This window comes from Centroberyx gerrardi, chromosome 13 (genome assembly GCF_048128805.1).
Source record: "Centroberyx gerrardi isolate f3 chromosome 13, fCenGer3.hap1.cur.20231027, whole genome shotgun sequence".
Lineage (NCBI taxonomy): Eukaryota > Metazoa > Chordata > Actinopteri > Beryciformes > Berycidae > Centroberyx > Centroberyx gerrardi.
The window spans coordinates 13,650,319-13,676,571 of record NC_136009.1 but is presented as its reverse complement, the minus strand read 5'-3'; the positions used below and the strand labels follow the sequence as shown (position 1 = coordinate 13,676,571).

At 42.3% G+C, this 26,253-nt stretch overlaps 1 protein-coding gene across 1 annotated transcript; it reads right to left on the bottom strand.

Annotated features, from left to right (window-relative positions):
* Positions 1 to 355: 355 nt before the first annotated feature.
* sirt6 (sirtuin 6) lies at positions 356 to 25,779 on the bottom strand. Its single transcript, XM_071922124.2, has 8 exons — positions 25,606 to 25,779; positions 24,714 to 24,841; positions 20,587 to 20,769; positions 19,390 to 19,449; positions 18,871 to 18,966; positions 18,109 to 18,189; positions 2,011 to 2,134; positions 356 to 1,823 (listed from the first exon to the last, which is right to left on the bottom strand). The coding sequence occupies exons 1-8, from the start codon at positions 25,669 to 25,671 to the stop codon at positions 1,518 to 1,520; spliced, it is 1,044 nt and encodes a 347-aa protein (XP_071778225.1). The 5' UTR covers positions 25,672 to 25,779; the 3' UTR covers positions 356 to 1,517.
* Positions 25,780 to 26,253: the final 474 nt, after the last annotated feature.

Here is a 26,253-nt window from a genome sequence, read left to right as displayed (position 1 = left end):
CACTTATGATACTGAAGTGCTTGTATGTTGGAAGTGGAAAGGTGACTTAATCAAACACAGAGTAGTGGACATCTGACAGAACATGTTCAGAGCAGTAATGATCTCCTTAAACAAACACCTGTGGCCCACATTATTATGTAACACCATAACTAGAGGAGGCAGCAGACATGATTTCCATTCATTTCCCTACAGAATTATAATCCCATAACACACGAGGCAGCCAGTATTTTTAAGGCATCACACCCCATAAACACAGCCGACACATGGATGAAACAAACATTTCAATCTCCTCGGTCATGGCAGTCATGATGAAATGCTAATGAAAACTCCCAAAGTGCATTGCTGGATGAAGACCTGTGAGGTCATAATGACTTCTATGGCAAACACAAAGATTCGTACCATTATCTCAAATGAACACGCACTCGGTTCCTCCGTTTCCTTTGAAATGTGTAATCGCATTTGCAATTAGGCCATTACTGATTGGCAGGCTAAACACCCAACATGAAATGTATATACACACGGGAACTGTTAATGCCGTGTTTATTGCAAAAACATCTGTATAAAAAAGTAAAGACAACGTTGAGTACAATGTCTGAGTACAGCGCTTTTCTCCTGAGAAGAAAACATTTCCATGGAAACCTATAGCGCAAGATTATCATCCTCTCAAGTCAATCAGCAGGTGTTCCATTACACACGAAAACGGGTAGAAACACATCTCAGAGGAAGAGAAATCTTTTCCTCAGGCTTAAAACAATAATGGTTTTGCATTTTAAGTAAACTGATTGCAACCACAGGGTCTTCTGTCCGTTTTAGAGAAGCAGTTTGACGGTTCTGAATAAGCATCTTGTAACAGTGGGGGATAAAACAATGAAGCTACTCAGTGAATCCCATTACCATATAACACTATGACCCACTACAGAACCTTTTGACTTTTAAGTGTATCTAGCTAACACATTTAAAAAAAAGTTGGTTTAACTAAAAATCTGTCCCAGCAGTGCGTACTCCTGGTCAGGCAGCCTGGGAGGTGCCGACGTACCAACTCTTTCCCTCAAGTATCGCAGCAAGGCGTTTGTAGGCGCTCACTGGAGTTTAAGTTACATCACAACCTGTGTCTTGGTAAATGTACTCCGTAGCAAAGTTGTTTAGTCTGAGAAAACATTTCCAACCAAACATCCACCTGAGGCGGTGTCATCTTCTCTTAACTGTAGCTACCAAATTACAGTGCAATTACCCCGGACACAACCACTTAGCTGATGTTGCTATATCAGGAGGTCAATTTGTGAGGCTTCGGTTGAGGAGTCCTCTATCACTCAGTTTCACTCAGTATCACAGCGCTACTCATCAGGCCAGTGTGTGATCAACTGAAGAGAAGTGTGGGATGAACAGAAGCGATACAGTACTAGAAGAGTCTTTGCTCCAGAGAAAGGAGGCGTCCTCTTCCCTGCTGGACCCTCTGCTCTGAGGTTCAGTTCTGGACGGGTTTGGGTTGGGAAGTTGCAGTGAGAGCAAACCTGAGGCTATTTCTCTTCATTCATCCCCACTGGGGATTCTGCTCTCTCCCGCTTCACCGAAATCGTCTCCTCCTTAACCTGCCCATCGTCTATTTGTGGCTTAGCTAGTCTTTTCCTCTCCTCCTTCTTCACCTCCTTCTTCGCAGTAACTGCACGTGGCGGTTTGAGGTCGGCGGTGGATTCGGAGGTGGCTGTGGCGCTTTCGCAGACAGTTGGACCCTCCCACTTTGGGATGTCCAATCCCAGCAGCTCCATCAGCTGCTTCATAACTTCATCCACGTAACCATGGATACGCAGGTGCGCATGCTTATCCTAGAAGACAGAAAACGAAAATGAAATGGGGAACGATAAGAGACTAATGGCGCACATGAACGGTGACCTTAATTTTGCCTTTGAATTTGACAAGGCATTTCAAGTGCCGCTCCATGTTTGGTGAATGCCTTCCAAGACAAAGCACTATATATAGAAATATCTGTAGCGGTGCATGAGTCAGACTCACATGTTTGGTAGGCTGCAGGTTGACAATGACCACTTTGCCACCTTTACGCTTGGTGAGGAGTGGAAGGTCTCCGCTGGGTTTGATCTGCATGGAGGTGCCCAGGGTCAGTGCCAAGTCTGATCGTCTGGGGAAAAAAAAACAAAGAAATGCGTCGCTCAGGAACAAGCGGTGTGACTGCCTGCAGGGCTCCTACACAGTTTCCATTTTGAAATTTAATACATCCATACATACAATACATCTTAATTTCTTGACTGGATTTGAAGATTTTGGTCAGTGTTCGATATGTCGCTTTAAACACTGATAAGACTAAATGCGTTTTATTCACAAGAACCCATACTGCCACTATTCCTCTTCCTGCTATCTGTAAATTTAATGGTACCAAAATTGAACTTGTACAATCTTATAAATACCTGGGAATTTGGCTAGATAGCAGTTTGTCTTTCAAAACTCATGTGGCACAACTGGCTCGCCAACTAAAAATAAAGCATGTTTTTCTCTTGAAAATAGGAAAACCACTGTACAATTGACTGTCATGTCCATATTTGATTGAGGAGATATCTTGTACTCACATGCTGCCCATTCTACCCTGAAACTACTTGATGCAGTTTATCATTGTGTCTTGCATTTTGTTACTTGAGACAAATTTCGTACTCATCACTGTCAGTTGTATGAGAAGGGTGCAGGATGGACCTTCTCAACAAAAAGAAGAGAATTACATTATAAGGCTCTGCTCCTAAAACCTCCCTAGTACATCTCATCTCTCCTTGCTTTTACAACCATCAACTACTGCACCAGCCCTCAGGACTGGCTAACCTTAGACATTCTCTGTGCACATACTGAATTCAGGAAGACTGCTTTCCAGCACTATGCACCTTATAAATGGAATGAATTTACAAAGGACTTTGAAACTAGTACATCTTATCCCGTTAGATGATTTTTAATTAGTAATTGCTGACTTACTTAATGATATTTGTGATTGTTTCTGATGATTTGTCCCTGTATGTTCACTGAATGCTGACTCTGTAACATGTGATTGGATTGTGCTTGCTTATTATTTTTGTATATGTGTTACTGCTGTTCTCAGGTCTCTCTTGAAAACAAGACCTTGATCTCAATGAGACTGCCTGAATAAATAAAGGTTCAACCAATCAATATGAATACTGACAGTAGCTGGGTAATAAGACTGTCAACCAGATCACATCCCGCTATCTGAACAATATTCTTCACATCAACACACGTGGATTGAAAGTGGGTCTACACATAAAATGTGGACCTGAATGGCTAAATGTTCCCAGACATTTTGTGTAATTCCCAAACTATTCAAGACCTTGAAACGATCAAATTCATTTTTAATACTTTTCCAGGCCTCTGTAGGAGCCCTGTGCCTGAGATAGGTTCTTCTTGATTATATGTACATGTTACCTCTTAATCAATGCTTAATTATTTGTCAAACGTTCATAGCAACAAACCAACGCACCACAGATAAGCCTCCCATTAACAACAATAACTGATGGTCACTGTGCTCAAAGCTCTGACTCTTTGCTCTAATTTTAAGTAAGCATCTATTATAACTAGAGCAGAACAGAGAGAAAAAAATGGGTCACTCTGAATGCATGAAAACATGTAAAGGTAAATACATGCATCCAAATTCATCTTGCTATTATGTGGCAAAGACACACATACTGAAAGACCTGTGTGGGTGTAAGAACAGAATGGAAATAGGGAAACATGAGAGGCAAATTAACAACAAAAGGCCTGGCAAGAAACAATAGAGAGTGGTGAATACACACACTCACACAAATAATTCAAATAATAAATTTACAACACAAAGGATCTGATGGAACCATTCCCTGTGCTAGTTAGGGTGAAGGCCTATGGAGAAAGGGTGGATGGGATGTTGGAAGAAAGGAGGGTGGGTGAGAGCATGTATGTTATTGGGGTTATCAAGAGGATGGACACTGAACCAATCAGATTATTGTAATGTAACTCCCCGACCCCGGCCTTCAGGTTATACAGGTGATAAATGAAATGCGATGACCTATTTATTACCTTCCAGACAAAAACATTGTGGAAGAAAATTCAACATATGTATTAACAGCTGAACTGGGGTCACCTCAGGGAATGTAAGGTTTCATGATGTATGGTCACCTCACTGTAACTCTTGTGCCATAACCTACTATGGCAGAGGTCTTGTTGTCAGAGTGGCTCCTGGATGTCTCCGAGATGTCTATGGAAGTTCTAACTTAAGACATAACATGTGTTGCTTCTACTCTACTTTGGTGACCTGTTCGAATGTACGTCGTCTGTACGTCCTTGGAAGATACACAAAGGACTGGTTCAATCTCTTTCTCTTGGAAGAAGTGTATGTAGCCTCCTGCTGTGTGCATCTCTTCCTCTCATGAGACTCCTTTTTTAAAGATTTATTTTTTTGGCATTTTATGCTTTATTGATAGAGAGACAGTGTGAGACACAGACAGGGAGGTATGGGAGAGAGAGGGGAGGACATGCAGCAAATGACCACGGGCCGGATTCAAACCCGGGTCGCTGTGGGAAGGACTGAGCCACCGGGGCGCCCCGAGACTCCTTTTAATAAATATATATTCAAGTAAGACGAACCTCTGACTCCAGAACATTTCTTCAACAAATTGGCGTTGTCGGCAGGATCCCACTACAGCAAACACGGGTAAGTACAAATTTTTATTCATCTTGTCCGGGTAATGCTTGACGGGATCCAAAAAGAACTAGCACTTGAGTGAGCTTTTATGTTGGGGGCGCCCCTCTGTGTGAGCTGGTATCTAGGAAACTCAATAAGGAGCTAGGTTGATGAGCTTCATCTAGGAAACTTAACAGAACTAGATGGAAAAGCTAAACCTAGGAACTCAGTGGGCTAGAATGCAGCAGCTTTATCTTATTTGATATCGGTCCATCAACGGATGGAAGAACTTTGAGCAGAAAATCCTTGACTGCGCCTGCAAGTGGCAGTGAGATCTGATGTAAATATCTGATCAAGAGCAATCAGGATTAAGGGAAGAGTTGATATGAGCAGGAGGATAGAACTATTAAGGAAATAAACATATGGGTTCACTCACAAGGTGCAATTGGAAATAAGAGTCAAAAAGAGGTTTCACATTGAATGTATACACCCTCCCTTTGCATGAAAAGAATGCATGAATTAGGCATGGACTTTTTGGCACAAAAAGATGATATAACTTCTCCTATGTAAAAATCACTGTGTAGTGTTAACATTTCCTGCTATAAGCCTTTAAACCTTTCAGATTGAAAAGAAGAAGAGGAGAGTGGGTTATCACTAAGTGAAACAACCACAGCTGCGAATTGTAAGTCTCATTTTTGATGATTTTAATTGGAATAAGAACAATATGACCATTCTCTCACTGCTCTGGTTGAAGGGTTGGAACGGTGCCTAGTAGGGAGTGAGAGTTACCTTGACATTTGTAAAGATAAAGACAAAACTTTCTGAGAAGGCATTTCATTGTGCACAGGAGTTCTTGTATGTGAGAATATACCTAATACGTTGTGTGGTGTTCATCTTGTTGAATAATTCCGACTACTGACGAGTGAGTTTTAATGATGTCTTGATGCAATGATGTTTTCACTTTCCTACAAAACGCAATGTGTCAATGCTGGATTTAATGCAATGTTGCTATGCTGTGTTTAATGCAATGTTTTAATGCTGTGTTATGTCGCTGAGTTCCAAGCTATGATTTCTGCTGGGGGTTTAGCGTAAAGTTTTCAAAACTAGATTTAAAATAAGGTTTAATAAGGGATTTTAAACTGTGTTCTACTGCTGAGTTCTTGAGGCCGGTCGATATAAAAAAATTTGATTAACATAGTAGTAGGTGTGTCGGTATAGTCTCAAAATGGAAAAGGGACAGTCAAAGGTAAAGCAGGATTTGCAGTTGGAATTGCCAAAGGCTGAGAAACGGAGGGCAAAAGATATTCTGAGGAGCCACAGAAAAGCACAAATTGTTGTTATCCCACCAGGGTCGCCAGCAGATATTGTAAGCAAAGAATTGGGACAGAATTATGTGATCCCATTCACAAATGATTTGACCAAATGCACAAAAGGCTTGTGGCCAATCGGAGGATCTTTTGCCCCAGAAAAGCTATTTTTACACTTTGTGGAAGCAACTGTGATAGCTCAGACATAACAGTTGGGTTGGGACTATGATTATGTCCAAGCATGTCTTGAAGGATGGAGGAAAATAGCAAAGAAGCATCCCATCTCAAAGCCTAACACAACTCTGAAAGTTTCTGATGTGGAAAAAGGGAAACAAACAGTAGAGGTCAAAAAGGAAAAGGAAGATAGTAAGACTATTGGGCCAGAATTGATTGAAATGATTGACAAAATTGTTCGCAACATGACACCAGAGGCACTGTCTCCTCTTGTGTCTGCTCTCGGGGTGAGAAATGCAGAGGTTACTAGGGTACAAGACAAATATCCAGAAAATCGGGGTAAACAGGCTTCTGTAATATTGCGTATTTGGGCGCAGAAACAGAATAAAGCAACCCCTGAAAGCCTTTTGCGACACTTGAGAAATGGTGGAATAAATTGTGACCGGTTCTCCGAGAAACCAACAGTAGAAATAAGCAGTGTCAATCTGTTTCCCAAGAAATGCGTAGACACACCAGTGTCTGATGATCTTTTAGATGTACTAGCATGCACTGAGGCTGTGAGGCAGAACAATCAGCGAAGGTCAGCTCAGGCAGACGGACAGAGTCAAAGTGATAGCAGGGAAAACATGCCAACTGGGGACATTGCTGGGGGCCGAGCTCAGGCCGAGCAACAGAGTCCATTAAACATGCCTAGCATCAGAGTGGCAGGGCCTAGCCGCACAACACACATCAATTAGCGTGCACAACAGCAACAATTTGATACTGACACTGATTCTGAGACAGACAAAGAATGTGAAGACACTCAGATCCGAACACATAGATCAGTTCTCCAATACAGGTCAGATACCGATCTTAGAAGAGCAACTACATCCAGACAGAGTAAGTCTGACACAGAAGGTCAGCCCCAGAAAATCAAAGACATCAAAAGACGTAAGAAAAAGACCGAAGCAACCTCAGAATTACCACGCACACAACCACGCACACAACAAAAAACATGAGGAAGTGCCTGTAGTGCTAGCTCCTAAATTAATGGTCGGAGAAACTCCAATTCTGAAACCATGGACTCCAATGGAAGTACGGCAAATGCTAAGTGATGCTCCAAATCCACTGACTAGGCCAACAGCGTTTCATGGTTGGTTGTCCCAGGTAGCCGACCTCTACAATGCCTTGATCCCTGATGTACGTCAACTGTTGTCATTGGCTTACAAACTAGAATGAAGAGCTGTCCAGGGAAATTTTGTTTTTCCTCAGCGGACAGGTGATGGGGATTGGGTGCAAGTGACAGCTGGAGGTAACCTCTCCAGGGCAGACTGGATGGAAGGGCCATGCCTAGCTTCTTTAAAAAACAGTGCTAGGAATATTGGGGATTTTAGCAAGGTCACAGCATGCATGCAGGGAAAACAGGAAGATACCATAGAATTTCTGCAGAGATTCGGGACGGTGTGGGGAAACAGTGCGGGTGTAGGCCTAATGGAACATCACCAATTAGCAATCCAAACACTGATGAACTGTTTGCGTCCCGAAGTAGCAGCTGCTTACAAATTGTCCTGTGCGGCGTGGCAAGAACAAGAATTCAACACGATAGTAGGATAGGATAGGATGGCATTTTCGACAGAGGAAGCAAACCTGGGGTACTACAGAACATGGCTCAGCAACCATGGGCTCCTGATAATCAAAACACACACAGAACAGACCTTTCCATCAGAATAGGAAAAGAGACAAGTGTAGAGTGTGTGGTAAGATTGGGCACTGGGCGCGGGACTGTAGGTCTAAAAATAGACAGTAACAGCAACAACAGTTTCAGTCACTGCCAGCATTGCCACCTCTCCCGCCTCCTCCAGCTCCTGTTCAGGCTCCTGTTCAGGCTCAGTACTAGGGGGGCCATGGAGAGATCAGCACCACCTGTGTGAATCAGGCAGTCAGAATCAAATTGTCAAACTCCCCACAAGAAGATCCTACATTAGCAGTACAAATATCAGGTAAAAGAGTTAGTATGCTGGTAGATAGTGAAGATACAATTTCTACAGTAAAACAGAAAGAAAATGTGTGTATTCCGGGGAGAGGACAGATGGCAACTGTAGGGGTATCTGGTGTACCTTTAGTTGAACCCTTGTCGCAATCCACTGTGGCTAGTGTGGGCAAAACTCATCATGTTGAACAGGAATTTTTGATTTCATCCAATTCACCTGCCAATTTGTTGGGACGAGATGCTTTGTGTGAACTCAATGCTGTGATTTATTGCACTCCCGATGGATTGTATATGGACTTGCCAGAGGATAAGATGTTACAAGCTATGCAGATGTTGACTAACAAATCTGAAATGTACTATTGACCATTGAAATCAGATGTGTTGCAAAGCCTTCTAGATTTGAAGAAGGTTCTGGCAATTTCCAAGGACTCTCCTGAATTGGGGGCGCAGGTAACAGGAATGAAGCAGTTCTCTGACTTCCAGTGCACTGCCCTGCATAGCTCAAGCTGTGTACCAGCTGACCTTGCAGCCCAATTCGAAACAGCATTGCACAAAACGGTAAAAATCTCGCATCCCACAGACTTCTATTTTGGGCCTGAAGACTGTGCCGGAAGTGTAACAGTCTTCGTGTAAAAGTCTAACTGTCTGCAGAGCTACACGCATTATGTTACATGCCTGATTCTGTTCCCTGTGTTCCAATAGCAGTTTCTCCCCAACATGAGCCCCAGGAGTTGGGACCAATGGTCAAACGTTTACAAGCACTCACTGGCACCCTATGTGGGCAGTTGAAGTTTGGGGCGCTTTATTCATTGGGTCAACACTGTTACAAGCTTACATTACCTCCCCAGTCAGACTTAAATTCAGAACTTCTTCATGTGTCACCAGTATCATCATCTCGTTTTAAACCTCAATTGGCACTTTCAAAAGTCCCTGAAGAATTGTGGGCCAAACACAGTAATCATGTGGGTTTCGTGAAATCAGCGCCACCTCATAAAGTTACGTTGAGCAGCGGTGTTCAAATGCCGTGTCAGAAACAATATAATTTACCTCACAAAGCTGTGCAAGGAATTAAACCTGTAATAGAGTCTTTGTTGGCACAGGGGGTCCTTGTAGAGAGTGTAAGTCCATGTAACACCCCAATTCTCCCAGTTCCAAAGCCTGGCAGACCAGATGTTTGGAGATTCGTGCAAGATTTGAAAAAGGTAAATGATGTGGTCATTCCCATGACACCAATAGTGGCAGATACTACCACCATTTTGACCTCCTTGCCGGTGGATTCTAAATTTTATACTGTGGTGGACCTATGCTCTGCTTTCTTTTCTATTCCGTTGCATCCAGAAAGCCAATATTTATTTGCGTTCAGGTTTCAAAACAAACAATACACCTGGACAAGACTCCCCCAGGGTTACACTGAGAGTCCTGCTGTGTATGTGGCCGCTGTCAGGCGTGATCTGGAACATCTCCAGTTCCCTGGAGGAAGTGCGTTGTTCCAGTATGCGGACGATCTGCTGATAGCCTCTCCCACCAAAGAGGCTTGTGAAACTGATTCTGTCATCCTCTTGAACTGTTTTGCAGAGAAAGGTCATCGGGCTTCGCTGGCCAAGTTGCAGTTTTTGTTTACCCACTGTTTCATACCTGGGACATGTGTTGAGCCAGGGGCAGAGGCTGCTGTCTCCTGAAAGGGTGAAGGTTTTGTGTTCACTCCCACCCCCTGACACAAAGACAAGTATGTTGTCATTTCTGGGAATGACAAATTACTGCAGACATTGGATTCATGATTACAGTCGCTTCGACTCCAATCTTCGCGCAGCAACACAGAAAGACCAGCCAGACAGAATCCAGTGGTCCCCTGAGATGAATGATGCCTTTAATGTTCTGAAACAGGCACTCATCGCTGCTCCAGCACTAGGACTGCCAGACTACAAATTGCCTTTCCATCTACATGTTCATCAACGAGATGGGTTTGCTACAGGGATTCTCACTCAGAAACATGGCACAAACTACAGACCGGTAGCATACTACTCTGTCCTGTGGCTGCTGCAGTTAAACTCTGTCCTGTGGCTGCTGGGTTGCCGTCTTGTCTTAGGTCTATTGCAGCAGTAGCTTTGATGATTGAAAAGTCCTCAGTGATTGTTTTGGCTCACGATTGCATTGTATTTGCTCCACATGCAGTAGTTCACCTTCTCACCACATCTGCCACTCAACATATGTCTGTCACGCGCCGCTCGGGTTATGAAACTGCGATACTTGCCAGCTCCAACATCACAGTCAAACGGGCTTCACCTCTGAACCCAGCCACGTTTGTACCTATGGTTGAGGGTTCTGATGATATGCTGACACATGATTGCGCTCACGTTGTTGATACATGCACTTCACCGCGTCCTGATTTGTTACAAACCCGAATTGACAATTGTGACTTGATTCTCTATACTGACGGGTCTGCATCCAGACCCTCTGACAACAACCACATTGCTGGATATGCCATTGTTGATGATTTTAACATTCTCGAAGCTCAGGGGTTACCTGCAGGTACATCTGCGCAGGTAGCTGAGGTTTTTGCTCTAACACAGGCATGTATGTTGGCTAAAGGTAAATCTGCAACGATATACACTGACTCTAGGTACGCTTTTGGAGCGGCCCATGACTTTGGCATGTTATGGAAAATGAGAGGGTTTGTAACTTCATTGGGGAAACCAATACAACACGGAACGTTGATTCATAATCTGCTTGACGCGATTTTGCTCTCAACCCAGTTAGCAATTGTAAAATGTGAGGCTCACACAGGTGCTTCTGATCCAGTTTCAAAGGGTAATGCGGCGGTGAACGCTGACGCTAAACAAGCCGCCCTTTCTGCGACCTCCGTGGTGAAACAACTTTCTAAGACTGCTCCTCCCCTGATGCCCATCCCTTCTTTAAATGATGTAGCTGGTGCCCAATCCAGTGCTGATGAAAAAGAGGAGTTATGGATTAGAAAACGTTGTGGTTTAAACAAGGAGTCTAGCTTGTGGCTCCACCCTGATGGTAGGGTTGTGTCCTCGTTCTCTCCTCCATGTGTTGGCCCGGGTTGCCCATGGACCCACACATGTAGGAAAAGGGGGGATGAATCATATCCTTCAGTCTCAATGATTTGCACCAGGAATAAAAGCAGCAACTCAGTCTGTAGTATCAAGGTGTATGATCTGTCTACAGAATAACAGGGGTAAAGAGACAATAAAACACGACCACTTGCCACCTCCATCAGGTTCGTTTGTAAATATGCAAATAGATTTCTCACACATGCCACCAGTTCAGGGTTTCAAATACCTTTTAGTATATGTGGATATGTTTTCCAAATGGGTAGAAGCTTTCCCCACTAGGAAGGAAGATGCCGCTATGGTGGTAAAGTGCCTCATGAAAGACATTGTGCCAAGATTTGGTATTCCAAAAGGCATAAATTGTGACAGAGGCACCCCATTCAAACAGATGTGTCAGGTGTTAGGGATAGATTGGAAATTGCATATCCCTTATCACCCAGCAAGCTCCGGTCAGGTAGAAAGGATGAATGGAGTTATAAAAGAAAGACTAACTAAAACTGTCCAGGCAACAGGACTGAAATGGCCAGATGCATTGCCGCTTGTGTGCTTTATTCAATCAGGAGCACATCAAACAGAACTACAGGTTTGAGTCCACATGAAATTCTGATGGGGCGGCCGATGACTACAGGGGCAAGCCCGCCATTAACACCCCACTGAGCTACCCTGATATGGACAGAAGAGGTCATGAGGGACTACATACTCTCTCTGACTAACATTTTGAGAAAACATCACTTGCAGGTTTCCTCTAGGTTACCGGAACCCGGGGAAGAACCAACACATCCCTTCCAGCCAGGAGACTTCATTCTTGTAAAAACACTAAATAAAGTCTCTCTCTCCCCTAGGTGGAAAGGACCGTACCAGGTGCTGTTGACCACCAGGACGGCAGTAAAGGTGGAAGGCAGAGCCGAGTGGATTCACGCCACACGTTGCCGCAGAGCACCATGCACCGGTTTGGGGCCAGCAGAGCCTGGGACTGCAGTGCAACCATCTGTTGCATCCTCTTCGGGATCCTCAGCGCAGGAGTGATACTCATCCTATTCGAGGAGGACCTTCGGGGGAAGGTTTCTCCGAACCAACATCCAACGACGAACTCAACGGCGTTTCCGGAAAAGACTCAGAGCTCCAACTTCAGGCTGAACAAACGGGAAAGGTCCAGTCGTTCGGCTCCAGAGGACACGATCTCGTCTCAAACAAATGCTAATGGGGTTCCATATACTAATCTGTACATGAAATTGATTCATGATTTTGCTCACACCCTTAAGAGGTCTGAATGTTATGTTTGTGCTCACATTCCACATACTTCAGGAGAGGGGATGCCTTTGATTCCCAGTCCACTGTCAGGACCAGACATGGTAGGTTGGGTATTAGCAATGCAAAAGAGTCCTTATTCCGGAGGTCAGGTTGACTGTACAGAATTCAAACATTATCAGGCACTTACTGAAGTGACCGCTACTGACTACTGTGGCCATAATGTGCGACAGGTTAACTTTACTGAATTAGCCCTCAGGAGATATAGTTTCCATTCATTACAATCGCCGGTGTTGACTTTAAACCCTTCTTATGTGCCAACTGGGCAGTACTGTATTTCTCGGTATAGGCAAGGAGAAACATCCCAAATTTTCCTAGGTAACAGTACATGTGACTATTACATCCCATCTAGTTGTGGGGCATATGAGAGTATCCCTAAGTGGTGTCCTCAAATATGGGTGCCATACCTACAGAGAATAGTTATCAATTCGACCCTAAAATCTGATCCCTCTACGCCTGCAATGTTCAATACTTCATTTCTGTGGTGGCCAAGTAGTGATGGAGCCAATACTCTAACGGCTACAGTATTTGTATGTGGTAATAAAGCGTATGCCTTTCTCCCAACCAATTGGACAGGTTCCTGTTATGTAGCATATCTAATACCTCATATGTATGTTAACGAAACTCTGACCCACAGGCACTCGTATTATCCCCATCGCGTGAGGCGAGAGGATAGGATTAGTGTGGGCAGAAGGTTCATGACAAGGCTACTACCATGGTATGGTGCTTTAAGTAATGCTCATGAAATAGACAGACTGGCAGCAGATTTGGAGAACCTCACGGCACAGGCCGAGGTGGGTTTTGAATCTCTAAATGAGGAACAAAAAGCTAACAGACTAGTTTCATTACAAAATAGAATGGTCCTTGATTATGTTCTGGCTTCCACTGGCGGACTATGTCACTTAATAGGTCAAGAGTGTTGTACTTACATACCAGATCCCTCTGATAATGTTACCCATGTGGTCCATCACCTAAATTCTCTGTTGAAAGACATGAAGACGCTTGATTCTCCCAGTGCATCGGGCTGGGATCTCATTGATTGGCTTAAACTGACTCTCGGTCCTAAATTGTGGTTGATATTTCAGCTCTTGATCATAGGTTTTGTGGTCCTGGTCAGTCTGGTGGTGGTTATCAAATGTAGTATCTCTCTCCTGTTGTCTCTAATGCAGAAACTAGCTCGTCAATTTGTTGTCCAAAATGTTCAGCTCACCTCTACTGACAGTAGTGAGGACGCCTCATTGGCTACAGGTTCGTCCTCGGAAATGGACTGGGCTCCATTTTATCATGATGATTCTGATTCAGATGCTGAACTGATAATCTGGGATGATGTCCATACTACTGAAGTGTGACTCTAGTTTATTTTCAGTATTTACCTTAAGTATCCTACTTTTTAAGTTTTAGTATTTACAAGTGGTAATCAAAGTGTTTTCAGTGTTTATTGTTTATTAACCTTTCAGCATTATTACAGGTTCATAAAGACAATTGTCATTAAAAACACTGAATTATTTTGCTGTTACAATAAGACATCAATACTAAGTAGACTAAAAAATGTAAAATGTTGCAATTATCTAAGCTAAAATCTAATATCTCATATCTCAAATCTAAAATCCGCTGTCATTTAGGAGTCTGCACATATAGGGGATTGGTGATCTCCTGTATCTCTCAGTTCGACATCTTGGGATGGCCAGTTTGTTTGAGTTCCTCCTGTGAGCTCTCCCTGAGGGGGGGAAGCCAGTCTCTGAAGTTGGACTTTATCAGCTTTCTGGCAAAGCCAAGACACAGTTGAGTGCGTCTCTCTGATAGAGTGCACAATGCGAGAGTGCAGAGAGCCTCTGGGTACCCTGAGTACCTCTGGCCAAGTATGATTTTACAAGCCCGTTTCTGCGTGCTTTCCAGTCTTCTAGCCTGGTCTGTAGTCAGAGAACTGTGCCAGACGGGGACTGCATACTCCAGCACCGGGCGCACGTAGCCTGTGTAGATGGAAACAAGTTCTGGGTCTCGGACACCAAATTTCTTCAGGCGACGCAGAGCAAAAAGCTTCCTGTTGGCTGAAGTCAACATGTAGTCCACCTGACTGTCCCATCGCAAGTTACTCTGGATGGTGACCCCCAGGACTTTAACTGTGTCACAGACTTCCAGGATGTTCTGGTCAGTGGAGAGAGTCGGCAGGGCAGGTGGATGCCTCATGTGGGTGACATGTAAAACTTTGCATTTCTTTGGGTTGAGTTTCATTTTGTGCTCCTCTACCCAGATATCAAGACCATTCAGGGTCTGTTGGAGAGTACAGGGTAGTTGGAGCGTCCACGTCTGGGCCAAAGTCATGTCATCCACATATTGCCAGTGGTCAGTGTGATTTGGATTTGATTTATTTTTGATTCTTGATTTTAGTGCTACAAAGAATTATGTAGATTAATAGTGATACTAGTCCATGCCCGGGGATGCGCGTGCCACAACTACGTGCAGATAACCAGGGATGCGCACGGCACAACTACGTGCAGACTTCCGGGGATGTGCACGCCACAACTCCGCGCAGACTTGCCAAAAAGGCGCATAAACAGCGTAAATTTGGGAAAATGGAAAAATCAGCTCCGTCAGTCCCTGCCTATGCCAATGCTCAATGCCCATGTGCAGTTTGAGATTGATTGGCCAACCCGTTGAGCAGCAAAATGGATGCGGACAGACGGACGGACAGAGTCTTCCTCATTCTATAGTAGGATGATGTAATGTGTAGTTTGGCTTAGTAGTTACCCTACTAGGTTATAATTTTCATGTGTGATGTGCCAATAAATTTACATTCTGTATGCAATGTTTTTTTGAAGATTAGGGACATATAACATTTAGGTTTCCCTCTGTGTGAATGTTTGAGGTTTTGCCTAAATGTTTATAATTTTGAGATTAGAGTAGTTAGTCGCATGAGGTCTTTTACCCAACTCATGTCCAGTGTGAGGGGGGATGTTTGGCCTTATGTGGGCTGCGTGACTCAGGACCTCCGTCCGGTGTATTATAAATTCTTGGTAATTTATGATCAGTTCGTTTGGGACTGGTGGGCAGAACTCCTAGGGCATGTAGTGTAGTTGATTTTGTGTTGTTGATTTCATAATCAACAAGGGGGGAACTGTGGAAGAAAATTCAACATATGTATTAACAGCTGAACTGGGGTCACCTCAGGGAATGTAAGGTTTCATGATGTATGGTCACCTCACTGTAACTCTTGTGCCATAACCTACTATGCCAGAGGTCTTGTTGTCAGAGTGGCTCCTGGATGTCTCCGAGATGTCTATGGAAGCTCTAACTTAAGACATAACATGTGTTGCTTACTCTACTTTGGTGACCTATTCTAATGTCAGCACACTCTGTACGTCCTTGGAAGATACATAAAGGACTGGTTCAATCTCTTTCTCTTGGAAGAAGTGTATGTAGCCTCCTGCTGTGTGCATCTCTTCCTCTCATGAGACTCCTTTTAATAAATATATATTCAAGTAAGACGAACCTCTGACTCCAGAACATTTCTTCAACAAACATTTAGCCAATTTTTGTGACAGTGTGTGCTTTGAACATATATACTGCTCTGTACTGTAGTACACATGGCCCAGCAGCACGGACAACGAGGACAAAAACATGCTTTTCTCCAGAGAACGACTCTCAATTAAGAGCTGTGGGGATGAATGTGAATGCAATTGTTAGTTTTGTTTCAGTAGCTTTTCTGACACTCATTACATTAGAATTAAAATGCAGTGTCTCATATGAACATTTTGACTTGATGTTTCAGTTCTAGTGTGAAAGGCAAACTCTTTCTGGGTTTTCTGTGAGGTAACTGGCATAAATGGTTATCAAAACAATTCCCATATGAACCAAAAAAAGAGAAGAACATCCATCTGCTGTCCATGGTAATACATTACCCTATAAAAAGCACAAGATATTAGCAAGCTTTTGTTGAAATCCCCGCCACTTAGCAGTAACAGCTCAATTCAAAGGCTCTTTGTTCATTTTCTTTCCAATTACAGGTAAACTAGAACTCACTGTCATTATTCTTTCTTATTCAAGTTATTCAGGTTATTCCTATGATGTTGAAGAGTTCGGTCTAGCTGTGTGAACATGAAAATGTGTCTCTTATGACTCTTTATGAGGCCATAGTGACTTTTTGTACAGAGGGTGATTTTGCAGAGATGGCGTACTATTCTCTGGTTCAGTCCTGTTCATATAAGAGCTCAAACAAAACTGTATGAGTCTGGAGTAGAATAGTTTAACATATTTTTTCAAAAAGAAATATCCACCAGTTTCAAAAAAATATGTTCTCTTTAAAAATAATAGCTGGCATAGAAGTAGAACCCATTATAGAATACTATACAAGTTATTAGCCAAGTTAAGAGCTTTGCTTACAACATAGTATTTTTTAAGAATGAAATTTTGCAATATTGGGTCTTACATTTCAGTTTTTTAAATTTCAAAATGGATATAGTGTTTTCATGTGTGAAATATGTTTTAGGGTGGATTTCTCTCCCATCCTTTCTTTCATGGTCCTTTATCTCAGTCTCTTCTTTCTCTCTCCCTCGTCTTTCTCGAACAGTTCCTTCCTTCCAAGAAAAATCAAACACCTTGACTTTTTCTGCATTTTGTAGAGTTGCAAACTAGACTAATTCAGATTTTGTTTTTGTCAACGATCTGTACAAAATGCCCCATGATGAAAATTGAAAATGCTTTGAGAAGTGTATCGAAAATGAAACTGAAATATCTAATTTAAATAAGTATTTAAGTCCCTGAGTCAGAACTTTGAAGAAGCACATTTGACAGTGACATCACAGCTTTGAGTCTTATATGGATATGTACAGTATGTAACAGCTTGGCACATCTGCATTTTGGGATTTTCTCTCATTCTTCCTTGCAGATTTGCTGGAGCCATCTTCATGCCATTCCACAGATTTTCAATGGGATTCAAGTCACGGACTTTCACATTCTTGTTCTGAAGCCATTCCTGTGCTGATGTGGCTGTATTGTCCTGCTGGAATATACATTTCCATCCCAATCTCATTGTTCCCTCTACATTTACCAAGTACACTCCAAGGCAAAAGGATTGAATACTTCGACTCAAAACATTTTTTCATTTTTAGTTAATTTGTAAACAAATGTGAATAAAACAATCCACTTTGACATTATGGGTGTATTGTGTTTGGTGTAAGATGGAGAGGGCAGAGAGTTAATCAGAACCCATTCAGTGGGCGGACAATTTGACCCTATGCATGAATTTGATTTCCAGCTGTTTACACTTATGATACTGAAGTGCTTGTTTGTTGGAAGTGGAAAGGTGACTTAATCAACCACAGAGTAGTCGACATCTGAGAGAACATGTTCAGAGCAGTAATTATCTCCTTAAACAAACACCTGTGGCCCACATTATTATGTAACACCATAACTATAGGAGGCAGTAGGCATGATTTCCATTAACTTCCCTACAGAATTATAATCCCATAACACACGAGGCAGCCAGTAGCTTATCAACATGAAAGGGTCTTTCAAGGCATCACACCCCATAAACACAGCTGACGTGTGTGTGAAACGAACATTTCAATCTAAAAGACAAAATCACTCCCATCAACCACTGCTATAATGTCTCACCTGCTGGCGTCCTCTGCTTTGGTCAGGTCTCTGTGTGGGAGAGCATCCTCCCAGTCCAGTATGGTGCTGATCAGCTTGCCTCTGTTTAGTGCAAAACACACAGACGCACCTTTAAATGACTGATGGTCAGAGGTGGGAAGTAACAAAGTAAAAATACTTTGTTACTGTACTTTCAGTATCTGTACTTTTAGTTTTTCTTTCACTTAAGACTTTTTACTTTTACTCACTACACACCAAAAGAAAAATCTATACTTTCTACTGACTATATTTTCAAAACAGACTCGTTAGTCTCGGAAAATCATGAACTGATTTTTTTATTTTTTTTGTTCTCCGCATCAGACAGATGATCAAGTGCCAAATGTGATTGGCTGCTTGTTCACCAAAGCGACACCAAAAACGAGGGAAAGGGACAGAGAGAGAAGCAACATGAAGGAGAGAATTAATGTTAGTGAATTCAGCTGCAGACTCTTTCTCATCTGTGATTCAGAGGAACGCTCAACAGAGAACGAGTTAAATACATTAGAAATGACTTTTTTTTTAGAGGACTACTTTTACTTTTATACTTTAAGTAAATTTAAGACCATGTACTTTTATACTTTGAATTGAGTAAAGGATTTGAAATGATACTTCAGCTTTTTGCAGAGTAAATTTTTAGATGAGTATTTGCACTTTTACTTGAGTAAGGAATTTCTGTACTTGTACCACCTCTGCTGCTGGTACGCTATTTAGTAATTTCAAAACATAATTGTGAGCATGTGTTACCTGCAGGCTCTGAGCCCCCTGGAGCGGACCACGTCGCAGTAACGTCCCGTCGGTTTCAGCCCCATCACACCGATCACCTTCTCCCTCACATACTGCCTGGAAAACCACAAGTCCTACAGTTTATTCAACTGTCCAACCAGAATATTTCATCATCTTACAGTTAAAAATACAAAGCTGCTCATATGCAAGCATCTCTACCAAGATGAGTTTATACACATACAATTCAAATTCAAGGACTCAAATTTGGCATGTTTTGGGGTAAGACATGATGTTCCTCGGGACGTGAGGAGAGGTCCAGAGAGTGGAGGCATACTGATGAATTTGGGTGCTATATTTTAATAAAAAATAAAATACTTTCAAAGCCATCCAATCATTTTCAAAAACTTTCAAAAGGTCATATTTTATTTTTCTCAAATCCACAAACGTTCAAGGATTTCCAAGGCCCGTTTAGCTGAGAACCGTCGGGTTTCAGTATCAAGATTTGGGTGTGTGTACGTGTCTTTGTGCGCATACACATACCTGCCACATTTCTCACACTCCTCCACAAACATGTTTCCATGAAGCTCTGATATGATATCCCTAATAGAGTAGATAGAGGAGAGGAAGATCACAAAAAGAAACGTTCATTTAGATCACTGCCTTCAGATTTAATAAGTAATGTCAAGACTCTTCGGCAAAACTAAAAAAAATTTCTTCTGTCCTTCCTTGGGACTCGCTCTCTGATAAATATTCCAAGCACTCCTATTCATTTCTGTGTTCCATTTGGCACAAGCGCAGATTAGTGCCGAGCGGTTTGCTTTACCAATTTGCTTCCTTTCTCAGTGATTACCGCAGACAGCCGTCACTCGCCGTCTCACCTCATCTGAAAAAACTTGGAGGCTATGATGGAGGGTAGGAGAGCAAAGAAATGGCTTCCGGGAAAGCTAAGCCTTCCAATATCCGTAGAGGCTGGATATGCGTAGACTGAATGGAATATTGGATTCCTGGCCTTGGGTCAGTCCAATATGGTCGGACAATCCAGACCCAAATTTTGGGCATTGCGATAAGTGTCATTTCGCTGCGTATTTGAAGTGCTATTCATTTCTGATGTGGGACTCCACTGTAGCTGCAATCACAAGGCAGCAACTGAATATTTAAAAACATGAGTCATAACCCAACGCGTAACAAGCTGGGGTGGAACGCTGTGGTTATCTTGTATAACTCCTATTATATCATATACATGTCTGTGTGTGTAAAACTCACAATTCCATACAGGCACAACATCAGAAACTAAGTTAAAATTGAAATAATTAGATTGTGGTTAGTTGTTTCCTCCTTAACGAGCAATTTACTGCATTTACGCCACAGGTTGAAAACTTTCATGAAGTACCTCACATTACCTCCTCCTCACTAAATCACACAGCCTCTCTTCTACCCACTCTAATTGCTCTCCAAATCACTCTGGGCAAGAGAGTTAGCAATAGGCCTAAAATGTGAGTTGGGCATAGTTTGGTACATTGGGATGGAAATCTGAAAAGAAGTTAATTTGCTGTAGTTGGTCATATCTGATAGGACGATACATCTCTCAGTGCTACAAACAAATGTTGTGACTTATTTGTGTGACATCGTATTGCTACATGCCTGCTAACAACCAGAGTTAGAATACTGAGTGTATAAAATGTATGTCAACTGACTGATGTGTTTGGCAGCAGGACAGCAGGCGGGGCGTTGTGTTACCTGGGGAAGCCAGACCGGACGTGCAGGCCGTCCACGTTCTGGCTGATGAGGTACTTGAGGTACCCGGCCCTCTGCAGCCCCAGGAGGGCCAGGTGAGTCAAGCTGGGCCGGGCGTCCTCAAATGTGGTATCAAAGTGAGGCGTCTCTCCCTTTTCCTCTAAGGTCCACACGCCCTTTGGACCCCTGAGACACAATACAGAGGTAAACAGACACATAGACAGTGGGTATAATTAACAATCTTTAAATCCAACAAGCACAGCATGTTTGAGAGGAGGGAGTGTAGCCGGTGGATAGGAGGCATTACGGGTCCGTAATAGATGCTTGGCCTTGTATTCATGATCAAGAAACTAGGCTATATGATGGAGAGTCCTGCATAGTTCTTGTACCAAATTTGACAAACATCAAACATCATAAAGTCAAATCTTGATAGTCCAAGCCCTTTGGAAATATGGAGAAAAAAAAACCTTTGGCAAAAAATTGCGCCCACCAGAGAAATGCTCAAAGGAAATGGGATACATTATACAATACAAAACGAAACTTGAAAGCATTCCACAAAACCGTGTACAGCCGAAATTGTTTAATTGAAATGCTTCTGACTGCATGCAATTACAAAATTCCAACAACCAAAAACAAAAATGCATAAAATCCATTTTCCGATCTGCAATTTTTCTGTTAATGCTTTAATGCTGTTAATGTTTGATTAACCAGTCAGTGTTGGGTGTCAGCACTGCAGATGAGATAAATGCGGTGCTACTGTGGCATCGCTACTGGTGCCGCCTCGCGCCCCGACAGCTGCTCAGTTACTGTGAGGACACACAACTTATCTTTATGCATCAGACGGGGGAAATGCACCCTGTGAATCCTCAAATACGGCCACAACAGTCTCATCTCTCACTTTCTATTTGAACTTTCACGGCCCCATCCGTCACTGCTCATATGATTCATCGCCTGCTCGGCCAAGACTTGTTCAAAGACGTGCCAGCATTAATGGAGAGGCATGTACATCACTTATTACATGCTAATGACGAGGAGAAAGATGCTGCCAGACATGAAAGCCGGGGAAGGGGGGGGGTTCTGTAAAGCCTGATGCATGAACATGTTTTGGTGCCCTCAATAATCTCAAACTGAGGCTGAATTTCTGACTGTCAGCTGAAGTGTGTGTGTGTGTGTGTGTGTGTGTGTGTGTGTTAGTGTGTATGTGCATGTGTGTGTGTGTCGGGGAGAGGGGGAGGCGGGGGTTATTAGCAATGGTAAGCAAGCACTCAAGGTTGAATCACAGCCAGCAGCGTGTGTATTCTTTGCGTTTTGTGTATATAGGGAGCTTATAGGCTTTAATGATAGGCCAATCAATCAAGGTCAGCTCTGCCTGACAGACAGGCAGACTGATTAAATATGAATTAGTCAAGTTTCCACTGGTGCCATCTCCAGGCCTGTAAACTGGACTCCATTGCAGGCCAACAGCTGTGATAGAAAAATTTCATGAAACAAGGGAAAATGAGCCTCATTAATAATGTCTTGCTTGGTAAAACATTTTTTAGGTTATGTGTGTCAGCTCAGATGTTATGGGCAAAAATTATAGAAACGTAGGACACCCAGAAGCTATAATAGAATAAAACAAACTCGCTCCTCTGTCTTATTGGTCTCATATAGAGCTGGAGCTGGCCAGCAGCTCTGCCAAATAAAGCCACTGTGATAAGTGTGTGTCACCCTCCTCTGCTGATACAGTGGTACTACAAGAGAAACCACAGTCTCAGTGCCTGAAGTCTCAAGCAGACCCCATTTGTCCACAAAAGGCCTAGCAAAATCTGGAAAAGGAAAAAAAAAAAAAAAAATTCTTTGAATGATTTTTTTTTGGAGGGTGGAGAAGCCTACAATTTCAATATTTAAATAAAGAGCACTTGCATTCTCTTGGTCGAAATTTCATTTAAAATGTTTTCACAAGCGCATGAAAAAATGATTGAGGTAAATTTTAAGCAAAACATTACTAAACTCTGGCACCCTTGACTGAGTGACTACGTTTACATGGACCGCAATATTCTGATATTAATCTGACAACAGTCTGAAAGAGAAATTGCCATGTACACAGCATTTTCTGATTCCCTTAATCCGAATAAGGTCATAGTCGGAGTAAGTATAATCGCATTAAGAAATGTGGAGTATTCTGATTTTAGTGGCATTATTGAAGCATATTTTAGGCATGTTAACCCTATGACTCCTATCCTAATCCTATGACTCTCTATTGGAGTATTTGCAGCTTTTTGCAACACAAAGTGGCAATCCAGCTGCTTCACGACGCTTGCTCTGCCTTCCAGCGGTTGCAAACTTGTTTACAGAGGAAAAAGTTGACTGACACCAGAAAAAAGAAGTCCCAACATGTTTGGGGTGAGGCTGAAACTGTCACCATGCTGTGGGCATCGAAATGTTCATCTATTTGCACCTTCAATAAAGGCTTAAACTGTCCATGTGCTCCAGTGATTCTCCTTTCTCCTGTTAATCGGAATTTGCTCTGTAGCATGTAAACAGGAATATGAATGGAATAGCTCTATAAGCAACTAATGTAAACAACTTAGCCTAATCAGAGCATTGTCTTATTCAGAATAAGGCCAACAGTCGGATTATTTCTGTCCATGTAAATGTAGTCACTGATTGATACTGTGGCATCAGGGTGTTATTTATTTATTTATTTTTTGGCCATTTCTGCTTTATTGGACAGTTACAGTGGAGAGACAGGAAAGACGGGACAGAGAAAGAGGATGACATGCAGCTAAGGGCATGAGCCGGATTTGAACCCGTGCCGCTGTAATTAGGACTTAGCCTTTATGGTACGCGCTGTATTGGTTGGGCCACCGGGACGCCCTGGCATCAAGCTGTCTCAATGCCTTGCAATCCATTTGACAACAGATTCGCACCATGACAAGAAATTAAGTGAAGTAAAAATGAACAAATCCTTAAAACCTACCAAAATGAATGCAAATGCAAAGTGGATATAGTGAAAGAGATATAGGCTTCTAAAAACCCAAACTATTTGAACTATCATCAACGGAGTCCTTATCGTCCGTCCAAAAACCCTCGCACCCACACGAGCTTAGGTTATTATTATTTATTGAAATTTGCATTTCAATAAATAATATATTTTTTTTATTTTCTTAGTAATATGGAATATTTCTCATTACTTAGGCTATTTGTTTATTAAGTCCTTCTCTTCTCTTCTCTTCTCTTCTCTTAAGTCCTTCTCTTCTTCCCTCCTTTCCAATCTCTGCTCACCCTGTTTGTTCCTCCCAGTCCGCCTCCCTCCACATTTACAGTCACAGGACTTTCTCCAGAATGGCTGCTAAAATGTAAAACTCTCCATGCTTCACCTGTCAGAGACTCTGAATCAATGTTTGACATTGTCCATCCTATCTGATTCATCAGCTGTACTCCTGAGCTTCCACCAGGACAAACACCTCAGTAACTTTCCCTTGGAGATTTATATGAAATCAAGACATTCAAATGGGCTTTGTGGTCTCAGTGGTATCTTGTACCTGCAGAAGTTGATAACACAAAGGTCATCTCTCGTTACAAAATTTCCATTTAAACATCCCTGCCCACCAATGTCCAGGTTCTCTCTAATGATGTGCAGTAAGTCTCTCGATTCACAGCTGCAGCGCCAGGTGAACCTCCTCTCTGTCTACCAACGTCTGTTCAACTTCTACATATGCAATCATGTATCCTGCAAACATACCCATAGGATTTGGAATCAAGTCTCTATTTCTCATAGTTTCAAAGATATGGGAAAAACAATAATCCTCGAATGGTGAATATCCCAGATCCAGATCATGACCAATATCTAATCAATTGTTCCTTGCCCTTGTACTCTGACAGACAGACAAACAAACTGACAGGAGTGAAACCATAACCTAATAAGTCTGATGTCATATTCTACAGGTTTACAAATTTCAGGATGCAGTTTGATGTGATTCTCCCAGAACAGGATATATCGAGCTTTGCATTTGTGCATGTGTGTGTGTGTGTGTGAGAGAGAGAGAGAGAGAGAGAGAGAGAGACAGAGAGAGAGCGAGAGTGTGTGTGTGCATAAAAATGAGTGTCAGTGGAGACCCCCGGCAGTGAGTCTGTTGGTGGCTCACCTGAAGTCCGGTATGCCTGTTGAGGTGCTGATGCCGGCTCCAGAGTGGACAACCAAGTACTCAGACTCCTTTATCAACTGACCCAGCGTCTCCACCTTCGCCTTCAACTCCTCAGGACTATCAAACGTCTGCCAGCACACAGCAGGTTGAAGAAAGATAGAGAAGCAATTAAATCATATTGTAAGCAAGTTATTTAATATTTCAATATTCTTGCCATAAATCAGATTAAGGGCGTCAAAGATGAGAATTAATCTGATCTGAAATCTTCAGTTCATATGGGAAAGGAGCTATTGAAATTTGAACCAATGGTTGTAAATTGTTCTTACTCTTCCAGTAACCACAAATATATATTAATCAATGTGCGCGTCTATTTGCTTGTTTTAAACCGAAGTCTTAAAATTTCACCAGACAGGTAGATGCTGTTAACAGTCTTAAAATGAATTTCTTTAGCTTTAAGTGGGTAATAGGGAAGGTATGATAGGTAGTTCTCAGTTTATGGAGCGATACTTTGACAAATGAAAGAGTAATAGTGTAAAAGTTATATTTGGGTCGTGGAGGATACAGGATCTCAACAAAGTAGAACGCATAATTTGTTGTGTCAATTTCTGTCAAGGAGATTGATTTCATTGATCAATAGGAGTGGAACTGTTTTGGGCATATGATTGCAAATGAGAACAGTTTCTGCAAATAAGGTGAATGATTTGGGAATATAATTGGCAACTATGATATTCTATGACAGAGGGAGTGAAATTACGTTTGAAGTCATTGTGGGAGAATAATTTCCCCCTTCCCACCATCCATGAGATCCAAAATGGACCAGGTAGTCTTCGGCTAGCATGCTAGTTGTTTAAACAGCTAACTCGCTAGCAGCATTAGTAGTAACTGGATTTACCTCCGGGAGTCCGCATACTCCTTTATCTGCGTAGGGAGAGAGTCCAGCAGCGTAATTCACAGACATGGCTAGTGTTGGTACCCTCTCTTTATTTTTTTCTTTTGATATTTGTTCCACTTCCTATATTGGCTGCAAAGTAAGCTCACCGGCGTCTTTTTTCTGTTCTGTATTTGGTTGACGTCATTCCCAAGCGACGGCTTGTGCTGCATTCACGGTAGACACGAATTTGGAAAACCCGTTCACTTCAGCGTTCAGGTTTTAAATCCCCACCGCTATTTTTGTCGTTTTCAAGACTGAACTCTTTATTTTATTTTCATAATCATTAGTAAAAAAAAAAATGAACAAGTCCTTCTCTTCTTCCCTCCTTTCCAACTCGTAGGTAAACGAGATCAGAAACGACATTTCCCTTTTCTCAACTTGAGGTGATTTGACTCCTACACGTTTTTCTTTTCATTTTCTATGTATTTTATTGCAGTGTTTTGTAATTACTGGTCTTTATTTTGATATTTGATGTTTGTATTTTTGATGATATATTTGTTGTAATGCCTAATTTAGACTGTCTAATCCTAATCCCCACTATTCAGGTCATTGATTTGAACCGTCAAGTAGTTACGACTGTTATTCCCATGCGACTTGAATGCAGCATAC